Genomic DNA, 15,887 nt, shown 5'->3' with positions numbered 1-15,887 from the left:
TCATCAACTAAAAGAATCTGAAATTGTTTGTCTCCGCATTTGTGGCCAAGGTGATACTTTCCATCCACTTAAAACACAACCCCTTTTCTCTTTTGCGTTGAATTTCAGCCTCGATTATCTTACGAAAAGGAAAATCTCGTTTTGAAAAAAATGGCCAATCGATAGAGCAAAATGAGATGGTTGGTTGTTCCTATGGTGTGAAGCTGTTTGACGAACTCTGTAGAGACCCCTCTAGGTTTCGTTGAACTGAATTGAAATTGGAAAAAAAACTTAGGGATTCGGGTGGACCTGGATACTTCATATAATGATTGGGTGGGGTCATGTTTTGACTAAAAGTTCTGGGCCCAGATACATTAAACCCATTTCCTTGCCTAAATCCACTCATTCTGATGGGCTTTGGCATTACAATCCGAGCTTCCTCTAAGGCCATGTTCATCTCATCAATACGTTGGGCCATCTCAATAGTCTGAATTAGGGAAGTGGGTTGGGCTAATCATAATTCAGCTCGAATCTTAACTTTGAGTCCATTGAGAAATGCCACGTTTAATTTTTCTTCCTTCTCCTCCATCAACAAAGCGACCACTGCTTCAAAACGACATCTGAAATCAATGACTAAACTGGTTTGCTTCATTGCCATTACTGTCTCATATAGGTTACTTTCTTAAGACCCATTGAAGCGTTGGATTACAGCGAACTTGAATGATGGCTAAGAAGTCACCGGCTCTTTGGTTTCCTTCCACTAGAACCAGTTTATGGCTTACCCCTCAATACAAATTGTGGCCGCTGTCAATTTTCCTTCATCGGTGATCGCATTCAGGCTAAAGTACTGCTCCACCCTAAAAATCTAATCGTACGGATCATTGTTGGAAAATACATGTATTTTTTGCACCCTATTTTGTTCCAATTTTGTCTGTTATTTCCCAAACCTCCAGCCCCATTTCGATTCTCTCCTTCATGGTCATTAACATTTCTCAACTAGTCTCCATTCCTCTGACCTGCTTCTTCTTCATCCCACCTTCTCATCCACATTTGAATTTCTTTCATACATTCTCGAATGGTTCCCATATCCATACCCAACTTTGTCACTTCTTTTCCAACATTGTCCATCGTTGATTCCATTCTTGTCCTAACCATAACCTAGACAACCACGCTTTGATACCAACTGATTGATACCTATCTCAAATCCAACAATAAAAAAACCACAATATCTATCTTCTGACCTGCTTCTTCTTCATCACACCTTCTCATCCACATTTGAATTTCTTTCATACATTCTCGAATGGTTCCCATATCTATACCCAACTTTGTCACTTCTTTTCCAACGTTGTCCATCCTTGATTCCATTCTTGTCCCAACCATAACCTAGACAACCACGCTTTGATGCCAATTGATTGATACCTATCTCAAATCCAACAATCAAACAACCACAATATCTATCTAACCAGAAAAAACCCAGTAAACACACCAGCAAACTCACACAATAAGAAGATGAAGAAAATGATGATATTAGTATTGATATCAGGTATCTACACCAATCAACACAACTTTAATTCAATAGAAAAATAGAAAACAGAACAATGAAAATAAAAATGAAAACACTAAGGAAAACGTAGCCTGCTAGACTTCGACCTCCCAAATGACACTTTTCCACTTTTTTAGAATACCCCCTTAATTCTCTTTGTCCCATTTTATGCCATTCAGTCCCATACTCCATAATAGAATTCACCCACTAACCACACTCACGCTGCCAACTGTCCTCCCAAATTCTCCCTCACACTCACTTGCCGGGACCCTTTCTGTTACATTACCAATAATTCCTTGTTGTCCCCTCCTACATCTCCTATAATATAGACCAACGCATTAGCAGGTGTTTCATCACATTGCTATTTTAGAGTGTCTCAAGAAGCATAAAGTCCTATTTAGGCTATTGTGATCTTTAATTTTCTTTGTAAACAAATAAATAAAAGGTTAAAGATGGGTGTCTTCATAAAATTTGTGTTTGTTTGTATACTCATTGTGCTTCTTATTTGCGTATGACTTAATAATATCATTGAGTTTACATAGGTAATTAGCTGGCTTAGCGGGACTTAGAGCAATCACGAAACTTTGAAAACAAATATAGTTGGTAGCAGAGCTACGGTTAAGACTGGCCAACTCATTTGCTTTTCAATTATCCAAGGAAAAAACTTACCATTTCTTTATTTAAAAGAGCAAACGACTTTTTCCCACCTAAGGTTTGCCTTAATGACTTTCCCACCCAAAAAGTTTCAAAATACCATTTTTCCACCCAAAGTTTATATTCTATTTACTATCTAGTATACACTTTTCGATTTGGTGACCAAGAGAGAGCAAACTTAGTTTAGGCTACTGGGGCTTTTGAAGAGGGGATGCTAGTGAGTCTTTTGGTGGTGGCAGATTAGATCTTGGTGGTTGGAATTGGTCGAAATCTGACTTAGGAGGGGCAACTACGCATTTCACAAATTACTTGATTGCCGGCGATTTGCGAGCTCAACAAGAGTAAGGTTTGAAGGGTTTTGGTGAGTTTGGGGTCACAAAGATGTTGGAATCGGTTGGCGATTGGTCATAATATAAATTTTGGGTGGGAAAGTTGGATTTTAAAATTTTTTTGGATGAAAAAATATCATTAAGACAAACCTTGGGTGGGAAGAAGTCCTTACTCGTTTTAAACTGAGTAAAGTTATTCTAAATAATAAAATAACGTGATAAGTGGCACTGGCATCATTACGGTGATAAAAAAATGTCAAAATATTGTTATTTTAGTTGCCAAAATTAAATTCGTTAATGAAAATTTGATTCATTTTGTCGGGGAATTAATGGATAGATTGAATTTTAAAAGAGTACTATTATACCAATCATCATCTCCCATTAACTTTTTTTTCATAATTTTGACAGTTTATAATTGGTCGGTGAGTCTCACATAGGTTTACCAATTAATCGTAAATTGGTCAATGGTAAGTTATTCCGTCAGAATTACGAGAGAATAGAATTGTTGGGTAATATCACTCATTTTAAAATGTTAAAACCCTCATGCCATAATTAGTGTGACTTCAACGTGCCCATCACTACCTTCCTTCTTAATTTCAGCAGTACCCACCACAATTCAGCTCAGCTGCCACCAATTTCACCCAAACACCCATATTTCGTCAAAGCCATGGGGGTGTCAAGGCTACAGAGCTTAAGATTTGGGACAATAATCTCTGGAGTTGCCAACGTAATGGTGGTGATCATTGGTGGGATTCTTATTTTTGTTGCGTTTCCTTCTTGTGATGCCCACAAGCTTTTTCCCATTGGGGTTGTTTCATTGGCCGCTGGGATTAAATTTGGCGCCATGATTAAAACAGGGATGGCACAAGAAGCCACTGCCAAATCCGTTCTTGATTCTACTGCTGACACCATCATCCGCAATGAAAGAAGGGTAATTTTTTTTTTTTTAAACCAAATGCAATGCTGGGAATGTTTGTTTGTTTGTGTTGAGCAATTGAAGAAGAACCACGTTTGTTGTTGTGTTTCTTTGGGGTAATTTTTTAAACATGCATCAGACACTAACTAGAGTTTAATGAAGTCTAAATAGAAGTGTAGACACTCTTTTCTATATGTACTGATCTTGAATCATATGCTACAATCAACTAGCTTTCATTGTTGGGCTTAATTTCGTCTTCTTCGCTGTTGTTTAAATGTCTAACCAAGGGTTACATAGAGGATTGTTTACTTACATATAGTATGAGCATGGTGGTGAGGATGCTTTAAATGGTTTACTAAAGCCTAATTAGTATTTTTAGGAGTACACTTTTGGTGTATTGTAGTTTCTTTTAGAAGTTTAGTTGTGTTCTAGTCATTTTAGTATTTGTATATGAAATAACTTTATTGTATGCATTTCAGCTTATTTCAGAATACTTTTAGGCTATTTGGTGGATATTGTAGTTTCTTAGATGAGCAAAAAAGAATGTAATGTGAAGATGTAATGTACTTATCAAATGTATATTGTAGTTTATTACAAATCATTTGCTGGTTTCAACCACCGTTCATTTTTTGGCATAATTTGTCTTCAGAGCTATCACTTAAGATGTCTAACCATGGGTTACCTATAGGATTATTCACTTAATTATACACCCCTTTTCCTGTAAACTTGTTTAATGCATAGGGCTATCGCTCAACTGCTATAACTCTAACATACAAGAAAAAAATGTTTTTTTGCTTCTCTGAACAGCTGAGGTACAAAACATGGCTTTGGTGGACCCGTTTTGCAATAGTAATTGCATTGTTTCAAGTTGTGGGTGCAACTTACCTCTTGTTCAACATGGCTAAATATGTTTCTGATGATGAAACTCCAAGTAGGTGTGTTTTAGGTAAGATGTTCATTCTTGCATTATCTTTATGTGCTTGTTATTGTTGTTATTATTATCACATGGCTTGAGAATTAAGTTTGTGTTTGCCTTTGGGTGATTTACAGCTTCAGCTTTTTCTAATACTTTTGAATGAAAATTTCTCATTTCTTTAAAAAAAAAAAAAAAAAGTAATATACAGAGAAAAAGTTAAAATATTTTACCACATGAAGTCTTTATTACTTCATCGGAAATGGGTAAGTTCAGCCCTCCATCCATTAGCTGCAAAACCAAGGTTTGATTCCAGTAATAATTTAATGAGATTGATCTTGTTATTTGGAGAAAAGAAATGGGAATCATGTCAAGGTATGAGCTGAAAATGTGGCTTTAATATTATTTAAATAAGGGAAGTTACTTTTCCAAGTCTGTAAACTAGTTTAACAATTTTTTCTCTTCTACTTTCTTCTTCTCTCTCTCATTTATTTTTTTAACCGAGAAAAACAAAATAAAGCAATGGATAAACATCTGTTTCACTATTATGGATTAACTCAGGTGTGAAAAATTAAACCAAAACCTTAGCAGGGCTGGGTTATTCAGGTTGATGATATTAGAAACTTACCATTCTGTTCAGCAATTTGAATTTTTTGTTGCAGGAGTGTCTTCAAATGGTAACTGGTGGATGCAAAAGCTATTGCTGTTATTTGTCATCATGGTCTGTTTTGTAGCACTAGTGCAGTGTTTTATAGGTTCTGATGTTTTAAGATGGAGGTCCTTTTATGCAACCCAAGATGATGTATGGAAAGCTCACTATCATGAAGTATTTGATCATGGCATTCGTGAGATAATGTGCTGTTTTGGACGTATTCAATACTTGTAAGTCAGTTCGTTAAGTATCATATTCATTATTGGTCGATTCCATCTGATTTCAACTTTTATAATTTGTCCAGAACTGTCTCAGAGGAAGATGAAATATATTCAGTAGCAAAATTACTTGGTGATCTTGTTGCTTATCGTGCATCAGGCACTGGCCATTTGGAACTTTTGGCAGGTCTGTTTTGAGTATTTTGACCTTAGTTAGTTTCTTAGTATATTCATGTAGCTGTTTCATGCAATTTCTTTGTATGCTTATTTTTGTTTTTATTTTTATTTTTTGGGCCACTCCCTGATAGGTAGGATATAAACCTTAACCCTGTGCTGATGCTGATCCCAACCAACCTTCTCCCTAATCCTAAACCCCAAGGATCTTGATATTATAAGAGAGATTGGAATTTTGTTAGCTTTCTTTCTGTTTATTTCCCCCCCTGCTAAGTATATATATGTAAGATTTGACATGCTACCACATGCTTATGTATTTGTTTTTTCATTTATTGTCAATTCTGTTTGTGTATAAGGCCTATGTAACAATTACATACTATACAAAATAAAATTATTAAATCTTCAGCAAGAAAGGCATAACAATTATAGAATAGATTTTTTTCTGAATAATTTTTAGTGACTTTCCTAAATCCTCGGTCTATAATTCAAGTTATACATCCTCAATTTTTTCTTCACCAGTCTGTCTTGCCTGACTTTATAAAGCATTATCTGTTCAGGTTTAGCTTTATTGCAGAGGCATAGCCAGTCCCCAATATCATATGAAGGATTTCTCGAGGCACCTCAAGAACGGCTTCAGGAAGCTGCTGCTTTTCATAAATTTGCTGAAGCTGCCTACACTGTATTAAGAAACATTTTGTTTCTATCTTTAATAATAAACCTTTTTATAGTTACTTATAATCAATCTTATACATAAGTGATGCGTGATGCAGGGCCCATTACTTGATGTTGGAAGAAATCCTATATTATTTCCTTGTGCATGGCTTTATAGGCAAGGGGTTTTGTCTCCATGGACTCGTAGCAGGTAACCAGTTGATTATAAATCTTGCCTCAGGGACCTGTATGTAAAAGGGTTTGAAGTTATGCTGCAAATGTGTTAAGAAAACTGAAGATCCTTGTAATAATTATGGTGATTTTGTTCGTCAATCAATTTTATATAGAAAAACTAAATATCAATGACTATTTTAGGATGAAATTGCACCTAGTGTAAGCGTAGCAGCCCCCACATCATTTCATAACTTTTGTGGGATTCATTTTTTGGGCAGATAACCTCTAGATCTAATGTTTTGCCCCTGTTATACATGCCAATTTCTAATCAATTGGACATCATCTATCTGGTTCTTTTAGTGATAGTTCCTGTGGACCTGTTTATGTGGAAGTGATATGCTCCATATGGATAACTAATCACCTTGAAATTTGGTATGTGTGATATATGTATACTTGTGAGGAACATCTTGAAGATTACATTATGGCCTCTATTAGGATTCAGGGAATATATTTTTAGAAAACTTATAAAGAGGGTCTCTGACCTACATTTTGACCCTTCTTTCGTATGTATAATTTGAGTTATTAGAAGTTACTACCCAAAATGTGTCATATCTCATAAATACTCTATAATTTTTATAAACACACGTGAAATACCATTGGCACCTCTGTATACTTTTCTCCAAGGTTTGCCTTTTTTTGGCATTTTTAATGTGTTGTATCTCTCATACATTTTGTATAAAAGGGGATCCCCTTTGTCTATACACACACATGAAAATAGTGGTATGTACAACATATCTACTACTGCTTAGAAAATCTTTTAGTCCGTTGCAATCATGAACTTTTATTCGATTCTTCTCAGGCGACCCATGCTTGATGGTGATAATTGGTGGCGAGGCCATGCGGCAGCCTTTCTAAAGTACGTCAATTTATCCCCAGATGTACTTCGGCAAGGACGTGTGGGTCAGGTGAGTTTATGTTGATAGTACTTTTTATCTTGGTTTTGCAACAAAAATAGGTTGGAGATGGGTTTGTATTGAAAAACTTGTTCTAGGCTTGAAACTCGATGGACATATGACTATATATATATCTTGCATAAATCTCTTTGATGGTTTTTACCATGTTGATAGCACTTTTTATCTGAGCTTTGCAAATGAAGGAGATTGATGACTTATTATCGAGTAAGCCTTGTGGGATTGCAATATTGCTATTAGAGAAAAATACCATCTAAACTGTGACCATGATAAGGACAAAGTCATGCAATCTAAATGTGTTAATGCTTTAGAATTTGCAGTATTGGCATTTCAACCAAGAGATGAATTCTATAAATGTGGAAGGTAAGATAAATAAGGGTCCATTCGCTATTATTCAAGAAAATGAAAATAAGAAATGGAAACAACAAATAGGATATAGTACTTCCGAGACTCAAAATTCTTCTTGTATCATTTTTTGAAAAACAGTATTTTGATATGAGAACAGTAGAAATTCTTCTGGTGGAAATGTAGTTAATATCCAATGGTATTATTTGTTTCTTTCACTAAATTTTAAGTCTGTGACTAACCAATAAATAATATGCTTATTTTTAATTTGGTTGCTTTAATTCTTTTAGTACAATTAACGCAGTTGATTGTACATGAATCTTATATCTGAACTAGCTATTTTGAACAGTTTGAAATATTAATCTAAATTCATAGTTGCTGAATGCTTATTGGTAAATTAATTTTTGAATGTAGAGAGAAAATTTATTGCTTTAAATGTCATTTGTAGAAATTAGTTCTTAACTAAGTTAATTTTTATAAGAACTAACACTTAATGACAAAATGTTTAGTTGAAAATTTCTTATGGAATGGAGGTTTTTCCTTTTTCTTTTCTTTTACAAAATCTGGCAAATTATTTTGTGCTTTCACAAACATTTTCTGAAACCAACTATCGATTTTTATTTTCGAACTTAGAAATCATGAGGTCATTTTAAAAAACTGATACATTATGCTCCTAAATACTTCAATATAAAGTTTTCTTAATTCCTAGGGCTTTTCTTAGCTAAATTCAGCTCAGGTAAAGTCTGGAGGCATCTGTATTCTGTGTATCAGAAATTTACTTGTTTAATATCCTAGTTACATAGTGTGAGTTCATCAAAATGAATCCCTCTTCTGAAACAGCATAATTGTTCTTTTCTTTTATTTTTGTTTTGAGCTACCTAATTTTGTGATTCAGAATGGTAAACTTGTTTTGATTTCCACAAACACTATGCTCTTTTATTTTACTATTACTTCAATTGTAGAGGATATTACTGCAGAATTTATTTTTTTTATTTTTTTCTGAAAACTGTCACTCCACTTGCTAAAAATTCTTCTGTTATCTTTTCATTTTTAAAAATGCAAATTTCTTATTATTATAACCTCAGCGATCTAACAGATGTTTTGGGTACTCTATATGGATTCTTTCTTCTCTAGGAAAAATGTAAAGCTGCATACTTTATTTTGGTTTTACATCATCTAAAATCTGTGGTAATTGCTGTACGAGGAACTGAGACCCCTGAAGACTTAATAACTGATGGTTTAGGCAGGGAATGTCTCCTTTCTGCTGAAGATTTGGATGGGTTAATGAAGTATGTCTCTCTCTCTCTCTCTCGTGCTAAGTGTGAGTAGATACAGAAGCACATTTAGCAATTTTAAGTAGTGTACACATACATGGTTTTGTGTGCTGAATGTAAGGAAAGTGAAAGTTTCATCACTTCATGTCGTAGCTTTGAGTATCAATTCAGACAATCCCGTATTTCTTACATTTCATTAATAAAGAGAGTAATAGGAGATAAGGAAATAGGCTGAATTAAGAATGGTAAAGTGGGGAAAATGAAAAATGCTAAAGCCTTCTGTTTCATAACAATTGCAGAATATTTATCTTGTGTCTGTATCTTGAGCACTAGTGAAATGTTAAAAAGTGCATGTACTTAAGACGGTCATGATTTATTAAATTGATAAACTTGAATAAGTTTATATTTTATATTTATTGTGCAAAGTTGCCCTTGGTAGAAAAATTCTTGACTTTTTTGTAGGGACAAAATTTATCATTTGATTCAAACTCATCCAAAATTTATGCAATATAGAATCAGAGCACAAAACATAGTAATCATCAGTTGTCTACGTTTTGATATATAATACATGTTTGCCTTCTTGATGTCATAATATATATTTCACCAGTATGGTCAACTGATATTTGTGTTGCATATGAAGCTCTGTCTCGGAGTCATTGGTAAAAATGCTAGGGGCAATTATTGCTGATCTACCTGAAGATTTACCCCAATTCCAAACACACCTCTTATAATTTCATAACTTTCTCTTACCTTTCCTTATAGAACAAACCTCAAGAGAAGTCAGTAATTTACAAAAAGCAAAAATGAGAGTTATTTTTGAAACTACAGGGAGTATATTTAGGGTTTTTGCAAAATACAAGGGACATCTGAATAATTACCCATGTGTATATAAGAAAAATCTGACTAGCTACCAACCTTGTTATCTGCACAAGAAAATATACCAAATCAATGATTCTATAATTATAAGAGGGATCACACTAAGTTACTGGCCTCAATAACATTATTGACCATTTTTTTTGTTCAAGTAGCGACGTTTCAATTTCATGTTCTTAAACATGTTTTAGTAACTATACTTAAATGTTTATAGTAATTAAAACATTGGTACTTGAGACTTAAAAAAAGGGTTAACAATATTACCCGGTTAGTAATATAGCAGTTCCAATATGATAAACATTCAAGTCATCAGACAATATATAGCATCTAAGCTTCCTGTAAAACTGTGACATGGTTCTAGGTTTTTACAAGGTCATATGCACTTTAATTCATTGAAGTAACATATATAATTGTTTGTATCACTTTAGAATTTGTATGGTTTTTAAGCTCTTCTAAAAGAATCAACCTCCACATATGAACTTATTTTTGTTTTTTTCTTCAGTAGTCATATTCACCTTGATATAAAGCAAAGCGTGGAATCATCTTCCCCACACTATGGGCACCTGGGTATAGTTGAGGCTGCACGGGAGCTTTATATGCAAGTTGAGGGAAATCCTAGATATGATAATGATGGTATTGTTATTAATAATTGTTGATTTTTCTGTTCTAGTCCTTCTTCATGGCTGTTATTATTCTTGCCTTCATCCTTGGTTATTATTTGATATGAATAGCTAATTGGAGGAGGAATTTGGGCTTTGATCACAGAAATATTTTAATTTGGTTAAGTGTACAAGGAATGTCGAACGTGAGGGAAATAATAATTCAGATCTATTTCCGTCAGTTTATTCACTAAACAATAATGGGTGCTTTCTTGAAAACCCTTCTTGTAAGGGTCATTTTTGAGTAACAATACAGTCCAATTNTGGGAGGAGCTAACCCTCGAAGTTAGCAATTAGGGAGGAGCTGGCCCTCGAAGTCCAACATATATATTTTTCCATTAGTTTCCATTGTTTGTTAATTGAATTCTTGTAAATCTGACGTTGAGATATAGTCCATAGCTGAGTGTAATTCTGAACTTCTCAATGCAATATATACTCTATTATTTTGGATGTTTACATGATATTTACAATGAACTGTTGATTACTTCTGGTGTTAGTATTTGTGTATGAGTGAGCAAGAGATCTGGGTAGGTTTGCATCAAATGGTATCAGAGCAGTTCGATAATGGAATGGGTGATACAAGAATGGAAGTTAGAATAGAAAATGTAGAGAGGGAAGTGTCAAAACTTGGGAGAGATATTGGTGTTGTTCTGGATGGTTTAATGGAGATACGAGAATGGATGAGGAGAAAGGATGAAGAAGACGAGAGAAGAAGAGGCAGAGAAATTTCGTCGAAAAGACAGAGGTCGAGAGAAAACGAACAGGGACGAAATATGGGGCACCGAGTTGAAGGAGAAAACTCAAACACTGGTGGCCGGAAACTGGAGCTTCCTATTTTTTCCGGCGAGGATCCTCATGGGTGGATATTCAGAGCTGAACAATATTTTTCAGTCAATGGAATCACTGAATTAGATCGTCTCACAGCAACGGCCATGTGTATGGAGGACGGCGCTGTAAATTGGTACCAATGGATGGAAGTTCGAGCTTTGATAACTTCTTGGGCAACCTTTAAATTGTTGTTGCTTCACCGTTTTAGTGGGTCACATGAGGGAAGTCCATACGAAGCACTAATGGGAATCCGATAGCTAGGCACGGTGGAGGAATATCGTCGGAGGATTGAAGCGGTCTCTGCTCCTTTGGTTGAAGTTAAAGAAGAAGTTTTAATGGTTGCCTTTCGTAATGGGCTGAAATCGGAAATTCGGGCCGAAATCAGGTTAGCCCAACTTGATAATTTAGTTCACTTATTAGATTTGGCCCAACAAAAAGAGAAGAAAAAATGGGCCTTGGAAGACTTAAAATTTGGGCTGGACAAACATGGGAAAACAATTATAACTGAGCACGGGCTTGGACAAACTGAAATTGGACCTAGAAGAGGACATGGGCCAGCAGACTTGGGGCTTGGGCAAGGAATCGGGTCAGAGGAATTCGGGTCAAGGGTCCAACTCCCTTATAACAAAAACAAATCGCATGACTCCAGATCTTCCCTTCTCCTCGACAGTCCAAAATATCCAGCCAACCCAACGCCGGCATGCCGATCTTGGGAGGAGGCACGTTCTAATTCCATGCCAACCGCCGGTTACTGGAGCACAAGCTTGGAAGCGCTTCGAACGATCGATTCCAACATCCCTCAACTACGAACAACCCTTTTCCGACGAATGACAAAAGTGGAGGAAGAATTTAGTAAGGAAGCAGAGGGCGGTGAAGGAGTGGAGGAGCGGGATGGTGTCGGGTAACCAATTTCCCTCCTTCCACCTTGAGGACAAGGTGGTACTGCTTGGGGCGGGTAATGATGAGACCCTGAGTGTGCTGGTCTATTGTAGGAAACATAAGGTTGGGAAGTAGGGGATTTTGGTGATGTGGCAGGAAACTTCCAGGGGTTTAGGCTGGGACAGGTGGCGATTAAGGGTTGGGACAGCAAAGGAATTCAGTTAGGGAGAGAGAGANTTCAGATCTATTTCCGTCAGTTTATTCACTAAACAATAATGGGTGCTTTCTTGAAAACCCTTCTTGTAAGGGTCATTTTTGAGTAACAATACAGTCCAATTGATAGTGGCCAGTTCATTAATAAAATTGAAACAGAGATCTACCTTAAAGTCGAATGAGGAAAACCAATTCAACTTGAATAAGTATTAATAAGACTTAAATCTTGAAATTCCTAAACAAATAATAAATTTTTAGTCTTTTGATTCTCCATCATTTTTCAGTATATGAATTGCATTCCACCTCATATTTCTTCTGACCAATTAGTGAAAATGGAATGCAGATTTTGGTTCAACTGGATTCCTTTCCTCATTACTGGGAGCTGGATGTGAGTGTGATGGTTACAATGTGCGATTAGTAGGACATTCTTTGGGAGGTTCCATTGCTACATTGCTAGGACTGAGAGTATGGCTTTCTTTGTTTGCACTGATACAATTATCTCTTTTATTTGCTTAATCTATCTTTTTTTCAGTTATCAGTTGAAACATCAGACTTTCTACTGAGATGACCATTGTCATTTTAATAAAATTTAGAAAATTTGGCAGTAAAAAAGAGGTAATTACTGATTATGTATCCTTTGAATAAGGTGATTGCGGAATGTACATATAGCACACCACCCACTGATAAGACCCTTAGTGTGCTGGTCTATAATAAGAAATGTAGGAAAGGGCAGTAGTGGATTAACTGTGATAAAAAGGCAATTAACGTGTGAAGAGAAGAAAAAGTGGAATGGATAGGTGGCGAAAGGAGAATGGTGGATGGTTGAATTCTGTTAGGAGAAGGGAGTGAATAAAAGGAGCAGCAGAGATTGAGAGGGGGGTATCTGAAAAGTGAATATAGTGAAGAGGAGGTAGCTGGCCCTCGAAGTCCAGCATATTATTATTTTGTTGTTATTTTGTTTAATTTCCTTGATGTTTCCTTGAATTGTTTGAATATACTCTTGTGCTTATCACTCTGGGTGTGGTTGGGTAAAAGAATCTAGGTAGGTTCGCATCACCCACCCACCCCAAATATTTATATTGACACAAATTTTAAGCCTTTATGTTAGTTTAGTTTGAATAAACGAGATTCAATCCAACATGCATAATTAACATACCTTAGAAATGATACATGTTTGATTGAATCTCTACACAAAGTGCATTAATTAAATGACTCAACTTGTTTGAGAACAATTTATGTCATTTTTTCATGCAGAGTTTTCCTAGAGGTTATTCCCTCCCCTATTGTCTGCTTCCATTCAACTCCTAACAATAGTATTTTGGATTTCTTAAAGAACATGATTGTTTCCTCCTTTCTGCTGCAGCTATATGGTCGATTCCCAAATTTGCATGTATATACTTATGGTGCCCTGCCGTGTGTGGATTCAGTGATTGCAAATGCTTGTACAGAATTTATTACAAGGTAATTTTGATTGCCATTCATACTGCTGAAAGTTTCAAAGAAAATAATCTGCTTTCTTTTGCTAGAGGTTTCATGATCTTGTTTCATTGTAAAGTGTTGAGCTTTCTGCAGCGTTGTATACGAAAATGAATTTTCTGCACGCCTTTCAGTTGGATCGATCCTGCGGCTACGTGCATCTGCAATAATGGCACTGGCACAAGATACTACAACTGATATAGCATTAATTTTCAGACTTGCACGCCAGTTTCTCTATGCAAGCAAGTATCAAATAAGTAAAATTGAGGCAAAAGACGCAGCTGTAAATCATTCTGAGATCAACACGACTGAGGATTTCAATAACCACATCCATGGGGGTCAGTATGAGGATGATGCAAGAGCTAGTCTCTTTCTTATGCTTGTTTATTATATTGCATGCTAAAGTTATGCATGATTCTTTTTTTGTTCTCATGACTGTGAGAGATCATATGCCACTTCAATTTGTTTTTTAGGGGACAAAAGGTATCTTTGCTAAAATATTTTAACTTCACTCCAGGGGCCAAGCAACCAAATAGAGAGTGTTCCATTTGGAATGAGGATGACTCAAGAGAAAATATTGTTGAAACGGATGGTGATGATTTTATTAATCCATTCCATGACATTGCTGCTGGTGCTAGTCCATTAGGTGATCCTGTGTCTTGTTTAATGGAAACCGTCTCTAGAACCGAAAATGGGACAGCCGGAACTCCCACCGAGGTGTTTTTGCCTGGCCTTACAATTCATATAGTGTTGCAACGACAAAGCTTGAATATTCCTCTGTGGGCAAGCTGGAGAACCCAAAAGAGGAATCACAGTTATAAAGCTTTTATAGCAAACAGAGAAAATTTTACAGATATAGTTGTTTCACCATCGATGTTCCTTGACCATATGCCCTGGAGGTATAACTGAGTTTTTTCTTAGTTGTATAATCTTTGTGCTATAAACGAATCGGTAAAAGCTTGTTAAATGAATTTCTTTTGACCAAGTTTATATTTTCCAGATGTTACCAGGCCATGCAAAAGGTATTGGAAGCTCGAGCTGCTCAAGAAGCCCAAGAGTAGCAGCAGATGTACCTCAAATCTTGTACTGTAAATTCTAGAAGGTTGACTCTAAACTTTGTTTCTCTTATATGGTAGCCTCCAGTGTATCAACGATCTCTCTGCCATATGGGGTAAATCTGCATGTTTGGATATCCAGATTAGTGAACTAAGCCAAGGAAGAAAACCAACCATTATTGACAGAAGGGATACCCTTCGAGTACTTGATACCCAAGTGATGAACAGCGTTTCAAAGTTAATGTTGTAATTTCCTAAGTCCAGGGTTCTCAATTGTGGTGGCCATTTTGCAAGCCCAGCCCTTCGTTTTAACAAAACTTTTTGTCATAGTAATGGACAACAAAAGTCTGTAGTAAGAAGACAATGTGCAAAGATGATGAGAAATCCTATAAAAGATAACATATCAGGAAGATGCAATGCTGCTATAATTGGTAAATTTGTTGGCTACAGTGATCTCTAAAAGATTCTTCTGCAGAAACCGCTTTATTAACCCAAGGCGTACCCTCATTATGTCTGAAGTATGTTCCTAGGTTGATATGATATTTTCTGCTATCACTGAAGCTTTACCCTCAATCGATCGATTCAATTCTAGAGTGGCGGGTTTCATGAAACCCTGAAGAACAGTTATCCTGCCACCTAAGCTTTGTCTTTTAAAGTACCTGTCATTAGTAAATGATAGTATGTATATATTGTGTCCCCCATTCTTCTAGAGTTACAAAATTAAATATAAACTAAGTTGGCCCATCATATATAGGCTTTCATAAGTTTGTTTGGATAATACTTGTTTTCTCCGAATTTTTGAGCTTGGGTTGACAAAAGAAATTATAGCTTAATCTCTGTTCTAGTTTGATTGATCTTGGGAACAAACCTCAAGCTCCATTTCTAGTAAACTTTTTGTTCATGAATTCAATCCTAAATAAAGTTATTTCTATTCATCTTCTTCTCTTTATTTATTTATTTAGTTTATGAAAACCAATTATCTAAAATATTTTATACTTGAAAATATGTGATTACTTTTATCATGGATTGATACAAATTAATACATAGCAAATTGGTATTCACAGTCATATGCCAAACTCTAGGAAAATCTTCTAAAGGTGGTGTTTGGGCT

General features: G+C 35.7%; 1 protein-coding gene across 2 annotated transcripts; it reads left to right on the top strand.

Moving 5' to 3' along the window:
• Window positions 1–2,991: 2,991 nt before the first annotated feature.
• LOC116105463 lies at window positions 2,992–15,683 on the top strand. Of its 2 annotated transcripts, none has more exons than XM_031391881.1 (14): window positions 2,992–3,436; window positions 4,229–4,367; window positions 4,997–5,216; window positions 5,291–5,391; window positions 5,936–6,057; window positions 6,149–6,240; window positions 7,063–7,168; window positions 8,654–8,808; window positions 10,172–10,299; window positions 12,589–12,710; window positions 13,609–13,706; window positions 13,818–14,059; window positions 14,239–14,620; window positions 14,722–15,683. In XM_031391881.1, exons 1-14 carry the CDS (start codon window positions 3,173–3,175, stop codon window positions 14,780–14,782), a joined length of 2,232 nt encoding a protein of 743 aa, XP_031247741.1. In that variant the 5' UTR covers window positions 2,992–3,172; the 3' UTR covers window positions 14,783–15,683. The 2 variants fall into 2 exon arrangements, with proteins under 2 accessions (XP_031247741.1, XP_031247740.1); XM_031391880.1 differs by having other exon boundaries at window positions 2,993–3,436; window positions 10,169–10,299.
• Window positions 15,684–15,887: the final 204 nt, after the last annotated feature.

Source organism: Pistacia vera, unplaced genomic scaffold, assembly GCF_008641045.1.
Source record: "Pistacia vera cultivar Batoury unplaced genomic scaffold, PisVer_v2 Contig5, whole genome shotgun sequence".
Lineage (NCBI taxonomy): Eukaryota > Viridiplantae > Streptophyta > Magnoliopsida > Sapindales > Anacardiaceae > Pistacia > Pistacia vera.
The sequence above is the reverse complement of the archived record's forward strand: the minus strand, read 5'-3'. Positions and strand labels throughout refer to the sequence as shown.

Excerpts from the sequence above, each read along its gene's own strand:
- LOC116105463 (XM_031391880.1), top strand. The coding sequence starts at position 3,173 with ATGGGGGTGTCAAGGCTACAGAGCTTAAGATTTGGGACAATAATCTCT. Across the intron at positions 4,368-4,996 it reads TCCAAGTAGGTGTGTTTTAG|GAGTGTCTTCAAATGGTAAC; the intron begins GTAAGATGTTCA and ends TTTTTGTTGCAG. Across the intron at positions 13,707-13,817 it reads TGTACAGAATTTATTACAAG|CGTTGTATACGAAAATGAAT; the intron begins GTAATTTTGATT and ends AGCTTTCTGCAG.